Source organism: Culex pipiens, chromosome 2, assembly GCF_016801865.2.
Source record: "Culex pipiens pallens isolate TS chromosome 2, TS_CPP_V2, whole genome shotgun sequence".
In the NCBI taxonomy this organism is placed as follows: Eukaryota; Metazoa; Arthropoda; class Insecta; order Diptera; family Culicidae; genus Culex; species Culex pipiens.
In genome coordinates this window covers 178,993,414-179,010,931 of record NC_068938.1, presented here as the reverse complement: position 1 = coordinate 179,010,931, position 17,518 = coordinate 178,993,414, and the positions used below count along the sequence as shown (strand labels likewise).

The following is a 17,518-nucleotide window of genomic DNA, read 5'->3' as shown; positions in this document are numbered from 1 at the left end:
TGCTGAGTTTGGACTTTATATTTCTGATTTCCAGCTGGCCCCTACTGTTGTTGTTCCACCCCTGCAAAATGACAACAGAGTTGAGAGAGGCAAAAATATTGCTCTCTCACATTCTCTCTCAGTTCTATTTTTAGTTTGTTTACCAACTCAGCTGTACGAGCGGAGCAGCCGATTTTTTTTGATTGAATTTGCTATGTTGGAGATGTGATGCCAGGCCAGATCCGAGAAGTGGTCTTCGATGTTATCTGATGGTTCCTGCGCCCGTGTTGTCACGCCTGTTTGAGAAATGTTTAACCAGTGTGATTTCACAGCTTGAAGTGCCGTTATATGCTCTAGCAAAACACTCGAAATCAAACCATTGTAGAAATGTTTGCCCCTCGAATACAAAAGTACCTGCAGTACACGAGAAAAAAATCAAAACGAAATTCTTGACTTTTTTTTGATAAGGTCCTATAAACAAATGTAAACATTGATTGTATCCCTTTCACACCTTATGTCAAAGTCCATCGGAGTAAGCGGGATACACTCAATGTTTACTTTTGTTTATAGGACCTTATCAAAAAAAAGTCAAGAATTGAATTTAAGCTCAAAGCCATTTTTATTGATCTTATTTAAACTTCACACCTCACATCACACAGTTAAATTATTACAAACTAAAAAACACGGAATTCGCTTTCGTACCTGCAGCTGTGGCACCACAACCACGAAGTGTCCTCCTAATCCGAATCGTCCGAATTCGTGGATCGCTTAGAAGTCGTGGATCGTCCTACCTGCCGAGGTCCGATATTGATTTCAACGGTGTTTTCTCACCGTTGTTGGAATTCCATTGGACGGTTGTTGCTTCCTGAAAAATATGACTTTATTAATTAATGATGCAAAACTGTTCACTCGTGTTATACTTACGAAAATATTAAAAAAGGCGTCCAGCTTTTCCCAGGTAGGATATTTCCATGTTGATTTTTTTTACGAGTGAGCGAGAGCTTTGTATTATTTTGTTTTCCTTCTCGCTCACTCTCTCTCACTCTCACTCAAAATGGCAGACGTGATGCCAGATTTTTAGAAAAAATAAAAACAGTGTTGCTAGTGACTGCTGTATATCAGCTCTATTTCAGCTGTTCTCAGAGCAGTTGATTTAGAGCTGATTTGCAAACACCTTAGCTGTTTTATGACTGATTAGCTGGTGAATGCTGTTTAATAACTAATTTATGATTTCTTTTAGTGCTGGATGGTTACTTGGGGACCCCTAATCTACTCTAAAGAGATTTAAAAATTAGAAATCCAAGATGGCGTCAAAAATGGTTATGTTTTTCCTCTAAAAAAATATTTGGGCGTTTTTTTCGGTTCAATCCCATTCCGCAGAATTCCATTCCCTTCCCAGAATGGGAAGCTTCTCTTCTTCAAATAAAGGGCATTTTTTTGCATTCAACGAACAATTGGAAGTTATTTTTAATTCCAAACAATACTTTCCCTCTCAAACATACTATTTATCAAAAAAATCATCCGAGCCTATGCTAAATAAGCCAGCAAATCTGCGCCAAATCCACACGATCCGCGCTGTCCGTAGCAACGCTGCATGTAAAGACAACCAAACGCTAAAAGTTTCATCACAATCAGGGCACTTCGATATGACCAATAGAACAAATCAAGCAAAACCTACAAAACTACTTCTAAAATTAGTTATGGAACTTTAAGAAACCTAGAATTATCACAGATAACTCTAAACACGTTCAACAACGTTGGAAAAGTCGTTATTCGGAATATGTTGCAGTGCTGCCAGCAAATCCTCACGAAGCAGTATCCGCAAGACATATTTACAGCCGCAAAACGCGGTTTGCAAACATGTATTTGTGAGCTTGTTCATCGATTATTCTTTGTTGTCATGCATCTGTCGAGTTCTACCTTGGTTTGTTTATGTGTTATAGAAAGTGGTATTTTGGTCTTCATGTGTCGCAAAGTTTTGTGAAAAATGAATGCTCTCTAGCGAGGTTTTAAACATTTCATTACTTAATCTATTCTACAAGCTCAGTACGTCCTGCTAGGTAAGAAGAAATTGACATATTGGTTTTAATTCCCTACTTAGAATCTTGAAACTTTCAGTCAATTTTCCATCATGGACATCAATCTACAAATAGCAGCATTAGATTATCCCACCGAGGAAGATCCTCGGTTGTTGATAACTCTGCTATCAGTGCCAGCGATTATAGTCGTCCCAAAAACGTTCTGCTCGTTCTGCCTCCGGGAGCGTCCCTTAGACGGTGCCTACTACGGTTACAACATCGAAAACTCCCATCCCATTCTTCGCGAAACCATGGAGGAGATTTTCGGGCCCAAATTCAAGCTGGAAAAGTTCTCGATTTGTACGCCTTGCTGGAACATGATCCAGCTGATGGATGATTTCAGGACATGCTGCTTCGAGGCGAACAGCCGCGCAGAACAGATCAAGAGTGGGCTCAAGAGCGAGGACGACTGGTTCACGCAGGATACGATGAAAATGATCGAAGCCATGCATTCTGCGGTACGGGATCAGATCGAGCAAATCAAGACGAGTGTTGCCGAAGCGATCCATGAACCAAACTCAAATAACAATGTGATAACAATAGATGATAGTGATGATGAACGGGATAGCACAAATCTTGTGATTGATGATCAGCCGTTGGAAGATCAAACTGAAGATGCCATTGAAACGCAAGCGGAAACAGAGAATAGTATTGTTGAAACGAATACACCCACTGTGGATCAGATACCGGAAGAGCAACAACCTGACCCTGATAGCGTTATGGTGGAGGAAGCTGGACCTAACACGCCACCGGAAGTTCCGCCGTTCAGCATAAAGATTGAACCTGAAGATAATATTGGCGAGGAAAACTCCATGCAGTTGGTAATCGAAGCGCAGCGATCGCCTCTTCTTGATCGTCCAGACAACATTGTCAAAGAAGAACCTACCGACCAGGCAAGTATACTTCCACAAATCTTAATCGAGAATATCAAGTCTGAAGTAGTGCTGCCCGAAGAGAGCATGGATGCTGAATATGGCAACCAGACTCCCACACCAGAAGACCACGAACGAGCAGTCCACGAAGAAGCGGAGCCCGATAACCTGTTCACGGAGATTTCCGTGGAAAACATCAAGATTGAAAAAGATGAAGTAAGGGAAAAGATCGCCAACTTGCTGAACGCACGGGTTTTACAATGTGGAAGATGTGGCACTTCTTTCAAGTTCAAGCGAGGGCTTATTATCCATCTTAATAACTGCAAAGATCAAACTGCCGTCGGACCCGACGTGATGTACACCTGCCAGATCTGCTGGGCATCGTATCGATCGAGGACAAACTTTAAGGCGCATATCAATCAACACATTGGTAAGCATGCTCATTTTATTATATGTAAATGGTAGATTTGAGTCATTTCTTCATGTATGAATACTATTTCCATCTGGAATGTATTCATTGAACCATCCCCTAGGGACCAATCATAAACCACGTGGACACTTTTTTGGAAATCTCAAATTTTTGAATTTTCATACGTCATTTTTGTATGGACAGCTGCCAAATTTGTATGAAAATTATATGGACAAACTAATGATGCAAACCGAATAGTTTCAGCCAGATAAAAAAAAAACAGACAAGAAAAAACGAATGATCGAAATCTGGGAGAATTGCTCCACTGACTTAATTAGGAAAAAGTCGGAAACTGCATTTTTAAGCATAAATTCCCTTCAAGTTGATCCAAATCGGTGAAGGTCGAGTCCAAAAATCTGATCAGCTGATCTAGAAAACCCCATTAATAACGATATTTTTTTAACTTTTTGTTTCATCAGGGGCAAAACAAGACACATGCACAAAATTTCAATATTTTTGATTATTTTTGGATATAACTACACGGAGAAAAAAGAGTTCCCAAAATCCTGAACAAGCGTTCATGAAAATGGGAACCTCGAACAAAGTGTTCAAATTCCATGGTACGATTTTGAAAAACGTACCATTAAATTTGAACACTTTGTTCGTGGTTCTCATTTTCATGAACACTTGTTCATGATTTTGGGAACTCTTTTTTCTCCCTGTAGGGTTAGTGAATTTTCCCGATTTTGCGGACAGCGTGATATTCGTGAAATTTGAAGATTTCCGAGGAACCCGTGAAATTTATCAATTTTCTCAAAGCAATTCTTTGAAATAACAATATAAAAAATCATCCGTGAAGAATCTTTAAGTATATTTCATACGTTTTCAATTGAAAAACGTTATATGGACCGTTTGAAGAATTGTTAGCAAAACATACATTAGCATAAATTTGTTACAATTTTTTTTTTAGATGTGAATGCTGTGAAAACTTTACTCTCTACAACCCAACCCCGCCAATGTTTAAAAAAATTACATTTTTTAGCTCAAAATAAACGTTAAAATGTATTCTTTTAGCAAAGTTACAAACAGAAAAGTGTCTTAAAAGTTAGCAGTACAGTATGGCCCATAAAAAAATGCGACATGTGCATTTTTTCACAGAAAAGTGGGTCCATTCTAAAATGTATGTAACAAACTGATTTTTTGTATGTATCATGGTGTTAGTTTAGTATGTTTTAAAGATATTTTTATGACAGTTTTTTGCAGTTCGCCAAAATTGTTTATTGGCGGGCTACAATAATGAATGTATTTTTGGTACAAAATTTACCTTAATTTCAAACCTTGTATCTTAAAAACGGAATAGTTAAAAATATCCAACCCTGTGCGAAAAGCATCATTAGAAGTCCCTCTTAAATACACCCGATCGAAAAAGTTTATAAATTTTGGTAGAATTAATCATTTAGAGAAAAATGCCATTTGGGTTATCATCTTGAGTGATTCGGTCTAAATAAATTAAAAACTTAAAACCTGTGTCGATGGCTCTAAAGCAGGGGTGCTCAAAGTTTTCGGATGCCGGGCCAAATTTAAAAAAAATACGTTATTTTCATTTAAAAGACTAAAAAAATATTTCTATTACTTGAAGTTTTTAGAAATTTCTGTTATTTTTTGAACATTTTCGATATTTAAAAATACAAAAAAATAAAAAATTAAAGTTTTCCATCAGATTTGTTGATTTTATTTTTTAAGGTATTTGAAAAAAGGATTTTAATTGAATGTACATGTGTTCTCATTGACATTTTAAAGTATTTTTTTTTTCAAATTTGAAAATGGCGACATGAAATCTGTGGGACTGTTCATCGAAAAATCACTAAAATCCAAATTATTTTTGAATTAACCCGAACATGCTAAACGCAGAGAGAAACATTTCAAATTGATTTCAGCTGATTGCACTTAATTTTTTTGAAATTTGTAAATTTTGTCTGTCTGAATGAGATGGTAGTCAATCAGATCCGTTATCCAACTGTCATGAGTTCGAATCCCGAGTTGGAAGATTTCTAAGTGCAAAGTAAGTTTGAACACATTTCATGAAAAGGGTCATTATAACATAACTTTTAAATTAATATGTAATGTTTAAATGTTTGCTTTTATTACAGTTTTCTAACTAAGTCAAATTTGAAAGTTTCATAAACATTTTCAAAAATATTTGATTAAAAATTTTGATATTTACTTTTTTATTTGAAATTGTTTGAATTAGAAAGCTTTTTGAACAATTTATTCATGTCGTAAAATGGAAATCAAAATATGGAAAAATCATCAGTCTTATATTAACAAAGAATATAAAAAAGAACATAAAACAGTTTGAAATAAACCTTTATTTTAAGAAGTATTAAATCACTTTACATATGATCAACGGGCCATTTTACACGATTATTGAAAATGGGTCCGCGGGCCACAAAAAATCACCTCGCGGGCCACGTTTGGCCCGCGGGCCATACTTTGGTCACCCCTGCTCTAAAGGGAGCCCAACGGCTCTACACTGTTAAAAGTCATATCAGGGCATCTGTTAGAATCAATTGCCATCATTTGTTGCATTATGTTTTTCCCTTGAATCATTGCAGTCTCCAAAAATTCTTAAAACAAGCAGAACAATGTAAAAGGACCGAAGCCGAAGTGTAAACAATGAGTCTATCCTGCTCACGTCAGTTGATGTTTACATTAGGAACGAGCAGGATAGACTCTTTGTTTACACTTCGGCTTCGGCCCTATTACAATGTTTTGCTAGAAAAATTGATGCATTTTCAGAATCGGGATATTTTCAAAAAGTTCACTGTTTTAGTAAAACTGGGGAATAGAATGCGTAAAATTCGGTTAAATTAATTGTTACATGTCTCAAAAACAGTAATCTTTAAGGCTGTTTACTTTTTAATCCATACAAAAAATCACAAGTGGATCTTCATATCGACCAACATAGAAAAGACATTTTTCCTTTATATGGACTGGGCTGGGAGCAAATTGGAGAATTTTAAGTTTAAATGTGCTGTGACATTTTTTATAGCTTAAAAAAAGGGTTTCAATGCATTATTTGTTTGTTTGGAACTTATTTAACATGTACACATGCTACATACATCGTAAATAGTCAAAACAGGCCCAATTTCCACCTAATAACAATGTCGCATTTTTTTATAGGGCCATACTGTAGTTCTATATACAAAATAAAACCCCCTGACACAAATTATTTATTTGAAAAAATAAAAAAAAGATATTATTTGCGTATTCTTTCAAAGAAGTGTTGATTAATGTTCTTTTAAAATCTTTTTCGAATTTTGTGGAATAATTTTTTGAATATTCTAATTAATAATTATGAAAAAAAATCTTCAACAAATAATTGTAGAATTGATATGATATACTTTTTTATTTGCAAACTGCTTTTAAAATGCTTGTGAAAAATCTTTTAAAATTTTTGAATTAAAAAAAGCTAAGTAGCGATTTTTCAATTGAATATTTCAAATTTCGCGGCATTTCACGGTATTTCCCAAATTTCACAGCCAGGTCAAATTTAACAAATTACGCAGCTTCCGTGAAATCGCGAAAAATCACTAGCCCTATTCATAAGTAAATAAAAAAAAGCTAAACTAGCGTGACTATTGTTAAAAAAAGTAACAACATTCTCGTTTCAGATCACAAACCATACAAATGCCGGTTACAGTGTAAAAAGCATTTCTTCGGGCTGAAAGGGCGCTTGAAACACGAAGAAAAATGCAATTCAGACACCAGTTGCAGCGTTTGTGACCGCACCTTCACGGAAAAGGAGTTACTTTTTGCGCACATCAAATCAGCTCATGGAAAAATTACATTTACCTGTGAAATATGCGACATCAGATTTCCGCACAGGTGAGGAATATCTGCTGTGTTATTTATCAAGTATTATTTTGGTTTATTTTTGTGATTATTTCAGGGTTGCACTCAGGAGGCACAGTTTAAAAATGCATAAGGAAAGAGCGGGAGGTATTCCCTGTCGACGATGCAATATTCACGTGTCCAAGACTGCCCACGAAGCAAACTTACACGTAAAGGAATGTAGAGAGCGTTTCACTTTCGATTGTGATGAGTGCGATGCTAAGCTACAAACTCCTTCGCATTTGAAGACTCACAAAGAACTGTACCACGACGAGCCAAAATATGATTGCAATTTTTGTGGAAAGAAGTTCAAACGCAAGTAAGTTGGTGTGGGCTAATTCGTGCGATTCAGTTGCTAAAAAGGTTTTTTTCAACTTCAGGGAGGTCGCCGTTAAACATCAAATAACACACAGCAAAGCAAACAAGAAATATCCTTGCGCGAAATGCGATAAAACATTCGGAACTACTACCAACCTTAAAAGGCACATGAATGTACATCTGCCAGTACGACCGTATCCGTGCCCAACCTGCGAAAAGAGGTTCTCCAGCAAACAGGCTATGGAAATACATGCCAAGTTGAACTGTGCGAATGTGAGAGAAGGCAAAATAACATGCCCGTTTTGTCGTAAAAAGTACTTGGTTCGGTAAGTTGAAACGTACTGTAACTTGATGGATTTCAACATTCTTGGTAATATTTTCAGAGCTACCTTCAAAAAACATATTGAAGAAAAACATTGGGAGCAGTTACAAGATTCTGCGTTTGAATTGCAAATTGATACGATGTAAGTCGTCCAGTGGATTGCTACAAAATGTTCAAGCTCCGGATTTGTTGTGTGTCTGAAAAAAATGTACCCGTAGAATTAGATTCATTGATCTGAATATTTATTATTCATTAGTTCTCCAACAATAAAAGTCATCCCATCAAATCACTTTTGCTGTAAGCTCTTCATACCTACCCTGTAGAAAAAACACCCTACTGTTCCTAAAATATAACCGGGTTTAGTCGGATGCATCGACTGACGAAATAACCGACTAATCGGCCGATGTTGCAACATACGCTTATGGAAATTTAACCCAGACGTAAGCCGACGAATCGGTATTCGCAATCAGCCAACTCAATCATACGAAGTTGGCCGATTAGTAGGTTGATTAAAATCTGCTAACTAGACATTTTTATTCAACTGTCAGTTTGATTTAAGGGATAGTTTTCCGGATTTCCTTAGTTCAAAGTTGATTATTAGGGTTAGTGGAATTTCACTATTTTGCGGACAGCCTGAAATCCGCGAAATTTGACTTTTTCCGTGAAATCCCGTGAAATTTATGTTTGTGTGAAAATGTAACGATTTTTCTTCTTTTTATCAAACTCAAAAAGAAATAACAATAATCTTATGAACTACTGTAGAATTAAGCGAGTGAATACCCTGGTTTAATTACTAATTTAGGGTTAGTGATTTTTGACGATTTCGTGGACGGCGTGAAATACGTAAAATTTATCATTTTTTTTAAATCTTTTTTTTTTTTAAATAACATTAACAACTTAATAAATATTTCATCCAAAAAGACTATTTCATTAAATTTTATTAGTTTTCAATTAAAAAGCTTGAATATATATACAGTAGTTGTTCGGTAACTGGGCGTTGTTTAACTGGGCTGCTTTTTAACTGGGCGCTCGATAATTGGGCCGTAGCCCAGTTAAAAAGCAGACAAACGTCAAAAAACCAAAACAAACCGAAATCACCGAGGGGTTAATGGATGCAAAAGTTATGTTCGACATATAAAAATATCTTTTTTCAAACTTTTATGTTATTTCAAGCCACAATTAAAGAAATATGAAAAGTAATCGTTGTAAATAAATTTGAGTATTTTTTACTTTTATGATTCATCAACAAAATATTAAGCATCGTTAGTCCCCTCGTTATTTTTCGTTCAGCCCAGTTAGCGAACAGCATTCGGTGACTGGGCTACGTTCTCAGCCCAGTTACCGAATAACTACTGTATATGTATATCAAGTTGATATGAACCATTTGAAGAAATGTTCAGATTTTTGAGTTTTATTTTTAAACTAGCTAAATTTAGTAATATTTTCATCGCTGTATTAAAAATTTTACTGCTATTTTATTTGAAAGATATAGTTTTGGAAGAAATTAAAAGATTTAAGCTTTAATTTATTCAAAATAAAATGAAGAGTATTTTTTATCTTTGGAATCACATTTTAAAAACATATTAAATTTTCTTTTTGGGATTGTTTAATTTTAACAATATTTGTTTATTTGGGTGGATGATTCCCGCGAAAGTAAAAAATATTACTTTTTTTGTTTTCTTTTCTTATTTAGAGTAACAATGTGTTAAAAATAATATTATTTTAGCAAATTGTCAAATTTAGTTTTTGAAAAATGAGCTTAGACCCTTAAAAAATTGTTTAATGGGCTAAATTTAATTTTATTAAATTTAGATTCAATTTGATTTACTTATTTTGACCGGAGAAGATTGTTAAAATCTTGCTTCGGTATTAAATTCAATAAAATGTAAAATTATATAACAGAAGCAAATGAGCGAAAACATTTTAGCTTTATTAGTCGAATAATAAAAGAGCAGTTCAGTAAATGAGAACACGCGTGCCCTACATTTTGTTTCAATATATATATCCATAAACCAGGAGGATTTTATTTTAATTTAGAAGTTTTTTTTTGTGTAAATAACATATAATGAAGCATAAAAACTAGTTACTGTGATTAAAACATAGGATTTTCAAAGTCATTTTAACATTTTTCGAGTTCCGCGAAATTTGCGTGAAATTTGGTGTTTTGAAATTGAGGACCCCGTGAAATTTGCAATTTTCGAGCGTGAAAAATCACTAAGCCTATTGATTATCAATAATTCTAGATAACTTTTTCAAAACAACCAATGCGCCTTTTGAAAAAGTAAGCGAGAATTGTTCTTTTCAAATTCCTAACGAAACATATTTATCCTATAAAAAATCCCAAGGCTTTCTAAAGCTTGATACAGCAAATCACGGTTTATTCCGAGAATATTTTTAAACGTTGAAGTCATAAGCCATGTGATAGCAAACGAAATTTGTAAACTGCAAACACGACACAGTTTCATATTTTTAATTCCCAAATATCGGCAAAGTGTACGGATTTTTGCTCAACTAGAGTTGGTAGCCTTACACATGACCAATATTATAAAAACGTTCCGAAGTGATCCTTGTGGCGGGCTTCCGTTTCATTCCGCTTCCAGGGTTTGGCCAAAACTGTCAAAATTACGCTACCTCGACTCGGGACGTAAGATTCAATTACCTACATCATTATCGAAAATTAATGGTTGATACCGAAGGCAAATAAAGTTGATAGTCAAGTATCGTTGCTTATTGTTAACACTCCTCCCGTCCTTTTTTCGACCTTAGTAAGCCGAGCCCCTGACGGTTGATGGTTTTGGCGGCTCTGACTATTTTTTTTATCTTATTCTTATTGTATTTGGCGATATTTGTTATGGCAAAGCCAAGTATTGTAAGGCTGTTTGAAGAAATAAACAACATAACTGTTTTTTAACTGAATATTTGCAGGGAATAACGTTTTAGTAAGTTGGGCGCATGACGAATCCGTACGGCATTTTAATGTAAATTTCTCTCCGGTTTTACTACTAAAATAACGGAAAAGATCTTTCCCGAAAAGATCCTTCTGCTAGTTTGTACCCAATGGAACTGAAAAGTGAAGCTATGTCGGGAGTTTCTCGGTAAATTCATTTTGTAAACCAATTCCAGTACAACGCCAACCAAGTCCAAGTATTTTTTGTTTATTTTACAGTGAATTATTGTATGCCATTGTTCTTCAAATCTTGGACGAACTAATACAAAAAAAATCAAATCGCGAACCTCGTGCTAACTTCACTGAAAATGTAGGTACTTATGAAGTTGACAGTCGTTGCCCAAATACACGGTGCAATGAACATACACAATTTATTACGTTACTCTCACGCAAAAAATAAATAAGTCATTAAAGTTGTAAAATGCATGCCTGAAAAAAATACTAAATAACTGTAATCAAATACATATAAATAAAAATATAAATGTTGAAAATCCAATACGAAATTTTAAGAGAAAAACCTTCCACCAATACAAATAAGCTCAGTTTAACGGCTACCTTTGCTTGATTATGTGTAAACTAAAAAAGATGTGAGGTGAACGAGGAGGTAAATAATGGTTGTTTTGACAAGCGTCGTAAACAGAAAAATTAATGTTTGTCAACAAGTTTATAACTTACAAGCGGTGTTTCATACAATAACTTAAATAAACTTGTAAGTCAAGAATTGTTTTTTTTTTAATTGAAAAATATTTGTTGTAGAATTCTGCAGGAATCTCAAAATTAGTTTTCAAGGATATTTATCGCAGTTATTAAGAGTGTACAAATATGTTGACCATAATCGAAACACCAACCATCGGTGAACCAAATCCGGATGCAGCACCGCACTGCGCCTTCTGCCTGCGGGAACGTCCCCCGGTGGGCAAATTTCACCTGTTCACCGTGACAAACTCGTCCAGCATCCGCGCCATAATGTCCGGCATATTTGGGTTCGAGTTTGACGCCGCCGATTTCACCGTTTGTACGCCGTGCTGGAGTTTGGTCCAGACGGTGGACGATTTCCGGACCTGCTGTATCCAGGTGAACGAGCTGGGAAGGGAAATAAGCCGGGGGTTGAAGTACGAGGACGAATGGTTCTCCGAGGGGAACATGCGAGCAATTTACAATGTACGAGCGGCAATCCAGAACCACCTGGAGCGGATCGAAGATTACCGGTATGTCGATGAAGAACAGGCCGAGGAGGTGGTTGAACATAATGAGACCATTGATGAAGCTCAAGCTGTGAGTAAAGAAGCAAGGCAGGATCTGGTTCAAAATTCCAAGGAAGTACCAGACGAACAGTCGTGCAACATAATCGAGTGCGAAAAGTGTCTCAACTGGTTCATGACCACTGCTCAGATCGAGTATCACCTGGCACGTTGCCGTGGGCCGAAGAAACCGATAGAGGAAGCACTTTACGTGCATACTTGCCACCTCTGCCAGGAAAGGTTCAATCGTCCATACTTGCTAGAATCACATCTCAACTGGCACGAAGGTACGGATTTTTTAAAGTTTTTATTCAACAATCTTCAAGTTTCTCTAATTACAGACAAAAAGCCATACAAATGCCGCATCAAGTGCGACGAAAAATTCTACGGCGTCGAACTAAGATACATACACGAAAGATCATGCCCGGGAGATCCCCGGTGGAATCGCGGCGTTCCTCAAACTGCAACAAAAGTGGTTCCAAGTAGCAAGAAACCTAAACCAAAACCGGCACCAGGGACAAATAAGAATAAATTTGAGTGCGACATATGCGGCAAATTGTTTTGCAAAGAGTTCGTAATCTTCGTGACACATTTTTTTAAATTATTTTTTCTAATGTCAACGTTATTTTAGGAGAATCATGATGTCCCATCGCAGAGAGATTCACAATCCGCCGAAATACCGGTGCAAGCTTTGTGGTAGAGAGTTTAGGCGTAAATTTTCGTTTAATGTACATCTGAAAAATCATGAACGGGGAATTATTCCGCCCACTTCAAAAACGGCAAGCAATGTTCAAAAAAGTGTGTGAACTTATTAACCATCCTTTTTTTAGAATGAATGCATAAAATGCATTTAGAAATTTGCAACTGTCGAGGCCGTCTTGTCTAATGCAGCACAGAAAGTTAAAATGCAGGTTTCTGGTAAAACTTCTTGATTGAAAAAAACAATATTACAATGAATAAAATTTAACGATCACAAACATTTTTTTTAATTGATATTTCCAAAATTTTGCTCGAAATTTCAAAAAATGAAAAAAAATGATCCTTTTGAAATTTTTAGCTAAATTCGTGCAAATTTGGCGATTCAGTAAAAAAAGCGTTTTCATTTGATTTTTAGAACTAATTTTACCAATAATTGGCCATTTTGTTCTTAAAAATCGCCCAAAACGACTTTGTTGAAAACAAAATACACAAAAAAAAATCGATTTTCATTAGCTATTTTTGCATATATCTTGGGTTCGAGCTCATATCTTGATCCAGGGAACAACTTTGCCGAAGAGTGCGAAAAGAATCGTCAAATATGAGGAATGTTACAGAATTTATAACACACCCGCTGAAAACTTCAACCTTATCTTCAAGCTCTTCTGGCAACCATCAACTTACCTGGATTCATGAGCATCGCGACGCCTACTCTGAATCTTTTCTGCTGTAGCAGCAAGTGCTGCCAGAAGAGAGTAAAGAAAAATGTGAAGTTTTCAGCGGTGGTGTTATAAATTCTGTTACATTCTTAATATTTGACGAATCTCTTCGCACTCTTCGGAAAAGTTGTTCACTTCAAACAACGGTACTTAAAAAAATATTTGCAACGGCCTTAGGGCCTGAATCAGAATCTTTAAATAGGAAAATATTGTATCGACGAAAATTGCGTTTTTCAAAATTTATAGGTTTTTGATTTTTGGTACGGATTTTTAATTGGATCGATATTTAAAAAATATTTTTTTATGATAAATTTGTAGAGAAATCTTACATCTTTAAAACGCTTCTTAGGGTGTGTAAATACGTTTTCACTGTCAAAAGATATTCCACTTTAAAGACAACCATATTTTGTTTGATTTTTGAGTGAAAAACATGGTCCCAGAGGTTCAGGGTCAAACGAAGTTCGCATAAAAGACGGATGACAATGAAAACGTATTTACAAACAAGGCTCAAAATCAACCACTCCATTCGCGAGCACAAATCGTGCTTGCCATTTCATTAGGGCACAAAACTTTTTTAAACAAGAGTGCATCCCTCTCACACCTTATGCAAACTGTCATTTGAGTGAAAGGGATACACTATTGTTTACAAAAGTTTTGTGCCCTTTTGAAATGTTAGGCTCCAAATAGCAGGCGACGCGATACTGCACACTCAAAATCAGAAGTACCCTTCAAAAAGGGTTTTATCTACCCTTTATCTGTCATCCCAAAGAAAAAAAACCCTTTTTGAGGGTTACTTCCACCCTTTTTTTCAAGTTCACCCGTCGTCACCCTTTTGCAAAGGGTTACTACCGGTAAACTTGAAAAAAGGGTGGAAGTAACCCTCAAAAAGGGTTTTTTTTTCTTTGGGATGACAGATAAAGGGTAGATAAAACCCTTTTTGAAGGGTACTTCTGATTTTGAGTGCACTGATGAATTCCTACCGTTTGTCACTTTTACACCATTCGCTCCCGAACACTCTCTCTTCTACTCTCCTTCTCTCTCTCTGATCGGCTCAGTCTCCGAACGGCTCAGGCAGACCGAACGTCACCGATCACTCTGAACTGAAAACATTTTTTCTCTGATGCGCTGCGTTATACTCATTGATTTGGGTTGCCTAAAATCAATTTTATCAAATAAATAGTGCATTTATTTTGATTTCATAACATTATAGACACCATTCAAAGACACTTCCACCAAGAAAAAATCAAATTGATGGCAAACTGAGGGCGTGAAGACAAAAAGACTGCCGCGCTGGCATTTTGTGAGAATGGCTCTTCGCTGAGCATGGTAGTGTGTGAGTGTCGTCGAGCGACGGAGTAGGCACAAATTTTCACGATGTATCTGAGTGAACAGTTCGGGCCACTCGCTGGCTGCTTGCGAGTATCATTCGCTCATGAAAGCTAGCGGGTTAGAATAGGTGCCGAATGGATAGGCGATGAGTGAGTGGTTTCTGTTCATTGAACCGAAAATCAGGACCCTTGTTTACAAACCCTAAAAAGCGTTTGAAAGGTGAGAGATTTGTCCACAAATTTATCATAAACAATATTTTTTAATGATCGATCCACCTATAAGGCCAGATCAATTAAAAATCCGTTCCAAAAATCAAAAACCTAAAAATTTTGAAAAACGCAATTTTTACCGAATCAATATTTTTATGTTTAAAGATTCTGATTCAGGCCGGTAAAACACAACTTTCTACGTATAAATCTCCAATGGGGTATCTCGGTTTATAACATTTTGCTCCGGCCACGCCGTGTCAAAGAGTAGTTTTGAGAACACTAAAATATGCTTAAAAGAAATCTTGGTACAAAAATCTCTAATTTATTTGCCCCGTCTTTTTTCCAAGCGAAAGGAAATTGTACCTTCTGTGTTTCGTTATTCTGACTAATGACAGATTAAAAATAACAAACTGTAGGGTATTTTATTATATTTTCATACTTTTATATTTCACATTTTCATGAAATGTTGGACAAAACCTCATTCGGTTCCGGTTTCACGTGCTTTTCCATGTGCTTCCGAAGCTTCCGCGCTTGGGTGAAAACCCTTTGGCACACCTCACAGGGAAATGTCGGTGCATTTTCCGAGTGCATCAGACGCTGATGAGCAAGCATGTTGGTCCTGAAAATATCATTATTTATAATATGTGTGGATTTAAAAAAATATTTTTTTTTCAAACCTTCTATTGAACTTCTTCCCGCACGTTTCGCACTCGTGCCGAGCTTCCGCGTGCACCGTGTTCATGTGCTTCCACAGGGCCCGGTGGTTGGCCAGCCTTGAATCGCACACCAGGCAGGAATACTTGTCCCGGCGACAAACCTTCTCGTGGTTGTCCCGCTTCTCGCGGTCGTAGAACCACTTTTCACACACGACTCGACATTTGAGCAGTTTTTCGTCTGAAAGGGATTGAGGTTTGTAGTTTTAGGTTTGTTTCATTGCTTGATTGTAAGTCACCTTTGTGCTCCTGGAGATGAGCTGCCAACAGGAGTGGAGTTCTGAACGATACCGTACAGATGTGGCACATGTACAACGAATCGGGAGACTCGTTCAGCTCGTTGCACGAGAGCACGTGACTGACGATTCCCTCCTTGCTATCGAAGAACCGGTGACACGTTTCACACTCGGTAACCGCCAGGAACATTTCTTTGGAATCCTTGCTGTCCTCTTCGCCAACTTCTGTCTTGATATCGACCATGACCGGTTGCTCGATCTTTTTGCCCTTAGGGATGACCTCATTGTGTACCGTTCGACGGTGCACAGAAAGGGAGTAGTTAGTCTTGAACTCACTTCCGCAGGTTTGACACTGCAGCGTGGCTTTCCCATGGGTGAATTTCATATGGCTATTGAGAGAAAGTTTGCTGGACAATCCGGCGTTACACAGTTCACACCGGAAGGGCTTTTCCTCCATGTGACGGCCCATGTGTTGCCGCAAAACTCGGGCCACCTTGAAGCCCTTGCCACACACCTCGCAGAAATATTTGGGCTCGTCATTTGAGTGCATCGTTCGTTGGTGTAACAACATCTTGTAGCTGAAATAAATTGATCACTATCTAACTGAATAAATTACTACAAATCACCTACTTTTTAGCGAAAATCTTCCCACAGATGTTACACTCATGCTTCGCATCAGAATGCTCGGAGCTCATATGTCTTGCCAGCGTGTTTGCGTTGGACAGCTTCGCGTTGCAAAATGGGCAAATCTGCTGCTCCCCTTTACGACACTTTTTCTCGTGCGTAGTTCTCAACGAAGTGCTGTGAAAGTACTTATCACATTTTTCCTGACACTTGTACGGTTTGATCCCTGAAATAAGTTGATAACATATTAATAAACGTCATCAGATCTAAACCCAATCCATACCTTCATGTTTGTTCCGATGGGCCACCAGCGCATTTCTAAATTTGAACGACACGGAACAAATTTCGCACTGATACTCCGGCTTGGCGTCCGGGTCGACACCCTTACAACGTAACACGTGATTTTTGATGCCCCGTGTGCAGTCGAAGAATCGGTGGCACTTGTCGCACTTTGTAACGCCGAAGGCGGAATTCGCCGCTTCCAAAAGCTGCTCCTCATCCTCCTCCTGCTGCTGCTGCTGCTGTTCATCTTCGCCGTCCGGTTGCTCCTCGTCCTCGGGTTCGATTTTGATTTCTTCGATGGTCATCTCCGAGACGAGATCCTGGTGTGGGTTGCTCATGGTTGATTGGGTCTACGGTGGTTCAGGTATCATTTAATAAAAATGATTCAATAATAATTTTTGGTCAGACTTACGAGAGCCTGCCTCACCTCCAAACAAAGCTTGTTATGAATCGATCATCACTTGAAGGGTAGACATTGTTACAGTGGTATGTGTGACGTCGAGGCATACGCAAAGAATGAAATATATCTGGCAAAGATTGCCAGAAAAGGCATAATTCAGATCTAGGGTTTTTTCTCAAAATTTATTTTCCCTAAAAGAGCACGCAGCTAGCAACATCTAAACATAGAAACATGTACCCTCCCTGTAAAG

At 37.2% G+C, this 17,518-nt stretch overlaps 3 protein-coding genes and 1 long non-coding RNA gene across 4 annotated transcripts; 2 read left to right on the top strand and 2 right to left on the bottom strand.

Annotated features, from left to right (window-relative positions):
- Positions 1–579: 579 nt before the first annotated feature.
- On the bottom strand, positions 580–1,106 carry LOC120414932 (uncharacterized). The gene is made up of 2 exons (XR_005605149.2): positions 904–1,106; positions 580–844 (listed from the first exon to the last, which is right to left on the bottom strand). It is a non-coding gene; the product is annotated as an uncharacterized LOC120414932 (long non-coding RNA).
- Positions 1,107–1,912: 806 nt separating this feature from the next.
- Positions 1,913–8,169, top strand: LOC120414976 (zinc finger protein 26-like). Its single transcript, XM_039576310.2, has 6 exons — positions 1,913–2,039; positions 2,098–3,359; positions 7,013–7,226; positions 7,291–7,551; positions 7,613–7,876; positions 7,934–8,169. The coding sequence occupies exons 2-6, from the start codon at positions 2,111–2,113 to the stop codon at positions 8,016–8,018; spliced, it is 2,073 nt and encodes a 690-aa protein (XP_039432244.1). The 5' UTR covers positions 1,913–2,039; positions 2,098–2,110; the 3' UTR covers positions 8,019–8,169.
- A 3,225-nt stretch (positions 8,170–11,394) lies between these two features.
- LOC120414952 (transcription factor Ouib-like) lies at positions 11,395–12,955 on the top strand. The gene is made up of 4 exons (XM_039576282.2): positions 11,395–11,528; positions 11,576–12,347; positions 12,402–12,630; positions 12,692–12,955. The coding sequence occupies exons 2-4, from the start codon at positions 11,642–11,644 to the stop codon at positions 12,864–12,866; spliced, it is 1,110 nt and encodes a 369-aa protein (XP_039432216.1). The 5' UTR covers positions 11,395–11,528; positions 11,576–11,641; the 3' UTR covers positions 12,867–12,955.
- A 2,469-nt stretch (positions 12,956–15,424) lies between these two features.
- On the bottom strand, positions 15,425–17,397 carry LOC120414975 (zinc finger protein 429-like). The gene is made up of 6 exons (XM_039576308.2): positions 17,281–17,397; positions 16,870–17,218; positions 16,593–16,812; positions 15,966–16,540; positions 15,691–15,907; positions 15,425–15,632 (listed from the first exon to the last, which is right to left on the bottom strand). Exons 2-6 carry the CDS (start codon positions 17,204–17,206, stop codon positions 15,470–15,472), a joined length of 1,512 nt encoding a protein of 503 aa, XP_039432242.1. The 5' UTR covers positions 17,207–17,218; positions 17,281–17,397; the 3' UTR covers positions 15,425–15,469.
- Positions 17,398–17,518: the final 121 nt, after the last annotated feature.

Excerpts from the sequence above, each read along its gene's own strand:
- LOC120414976 (XM_039576310.2), top strand. The coding sequence starts at position 2,111 with ATGGACATCAATCTACAAATAGCAGCATTAGATTATCCCACCGAGGAA. Across the intron at positions 7,227-7,290 it reads GACATCAGATTTCCGCACAG|GGTTGCACTCAGGAGGCACA; the intron begins GTGAGGAATATC and ends TGATTATTTCAG. Across the intron at positions 7,552-7,612 it reads GGAAAGAAGTTCAAACGCAA|GGAGGTCGCCGTTAAACATC; the intron begins GTAAGTTGGTGT and ends TTTCAACTTCAG.
- LOC120414952 (XM_039576282.2), top strand. The coding sequence starts at position 11,642 with ATGTTGACCATAATCGAAACACCAACCATCGGTGAACCAAATCCGGAT. Across the intron at positions 12,348-12,401 it reads ACATCTCAACTGGCACGAAG|ACAAAAAGCCATACAAATGC; the intron begins GTACGGATTTTT and ends CTCTAATTACAG. Across the intron at positions 12,631-12,691 it reads GGCAAATTGTTTTGCAAAGA|GAGAATCATGATGTCCCATC; the intron begins GTTCGTAATCTT and ends ACGTTATTTTAG.
- LOC120414975 (XM_039576308.2), bottom strand. The coding sequence starts at position 17,206 with ATGAGCAACCCACACCAGGATCTCGTCTCGGAGATGACCATCGAAGAA. Across the intron at positions 16,813-16,869 it reads CCATCGGAACAAACATGAAG|GGATCAAACCGTACAAGTGT; the intron begins GTATGGATTGGG and ends AACTTATTTCAG. Across the intron at positions 15,633-15,690 it reads GGGAAGAAGTTCAATAGAAG|GACCAACATGCTTGCTCATC; the intron begins GTTTGAAAAAAA and ends TGATATTTTCAG.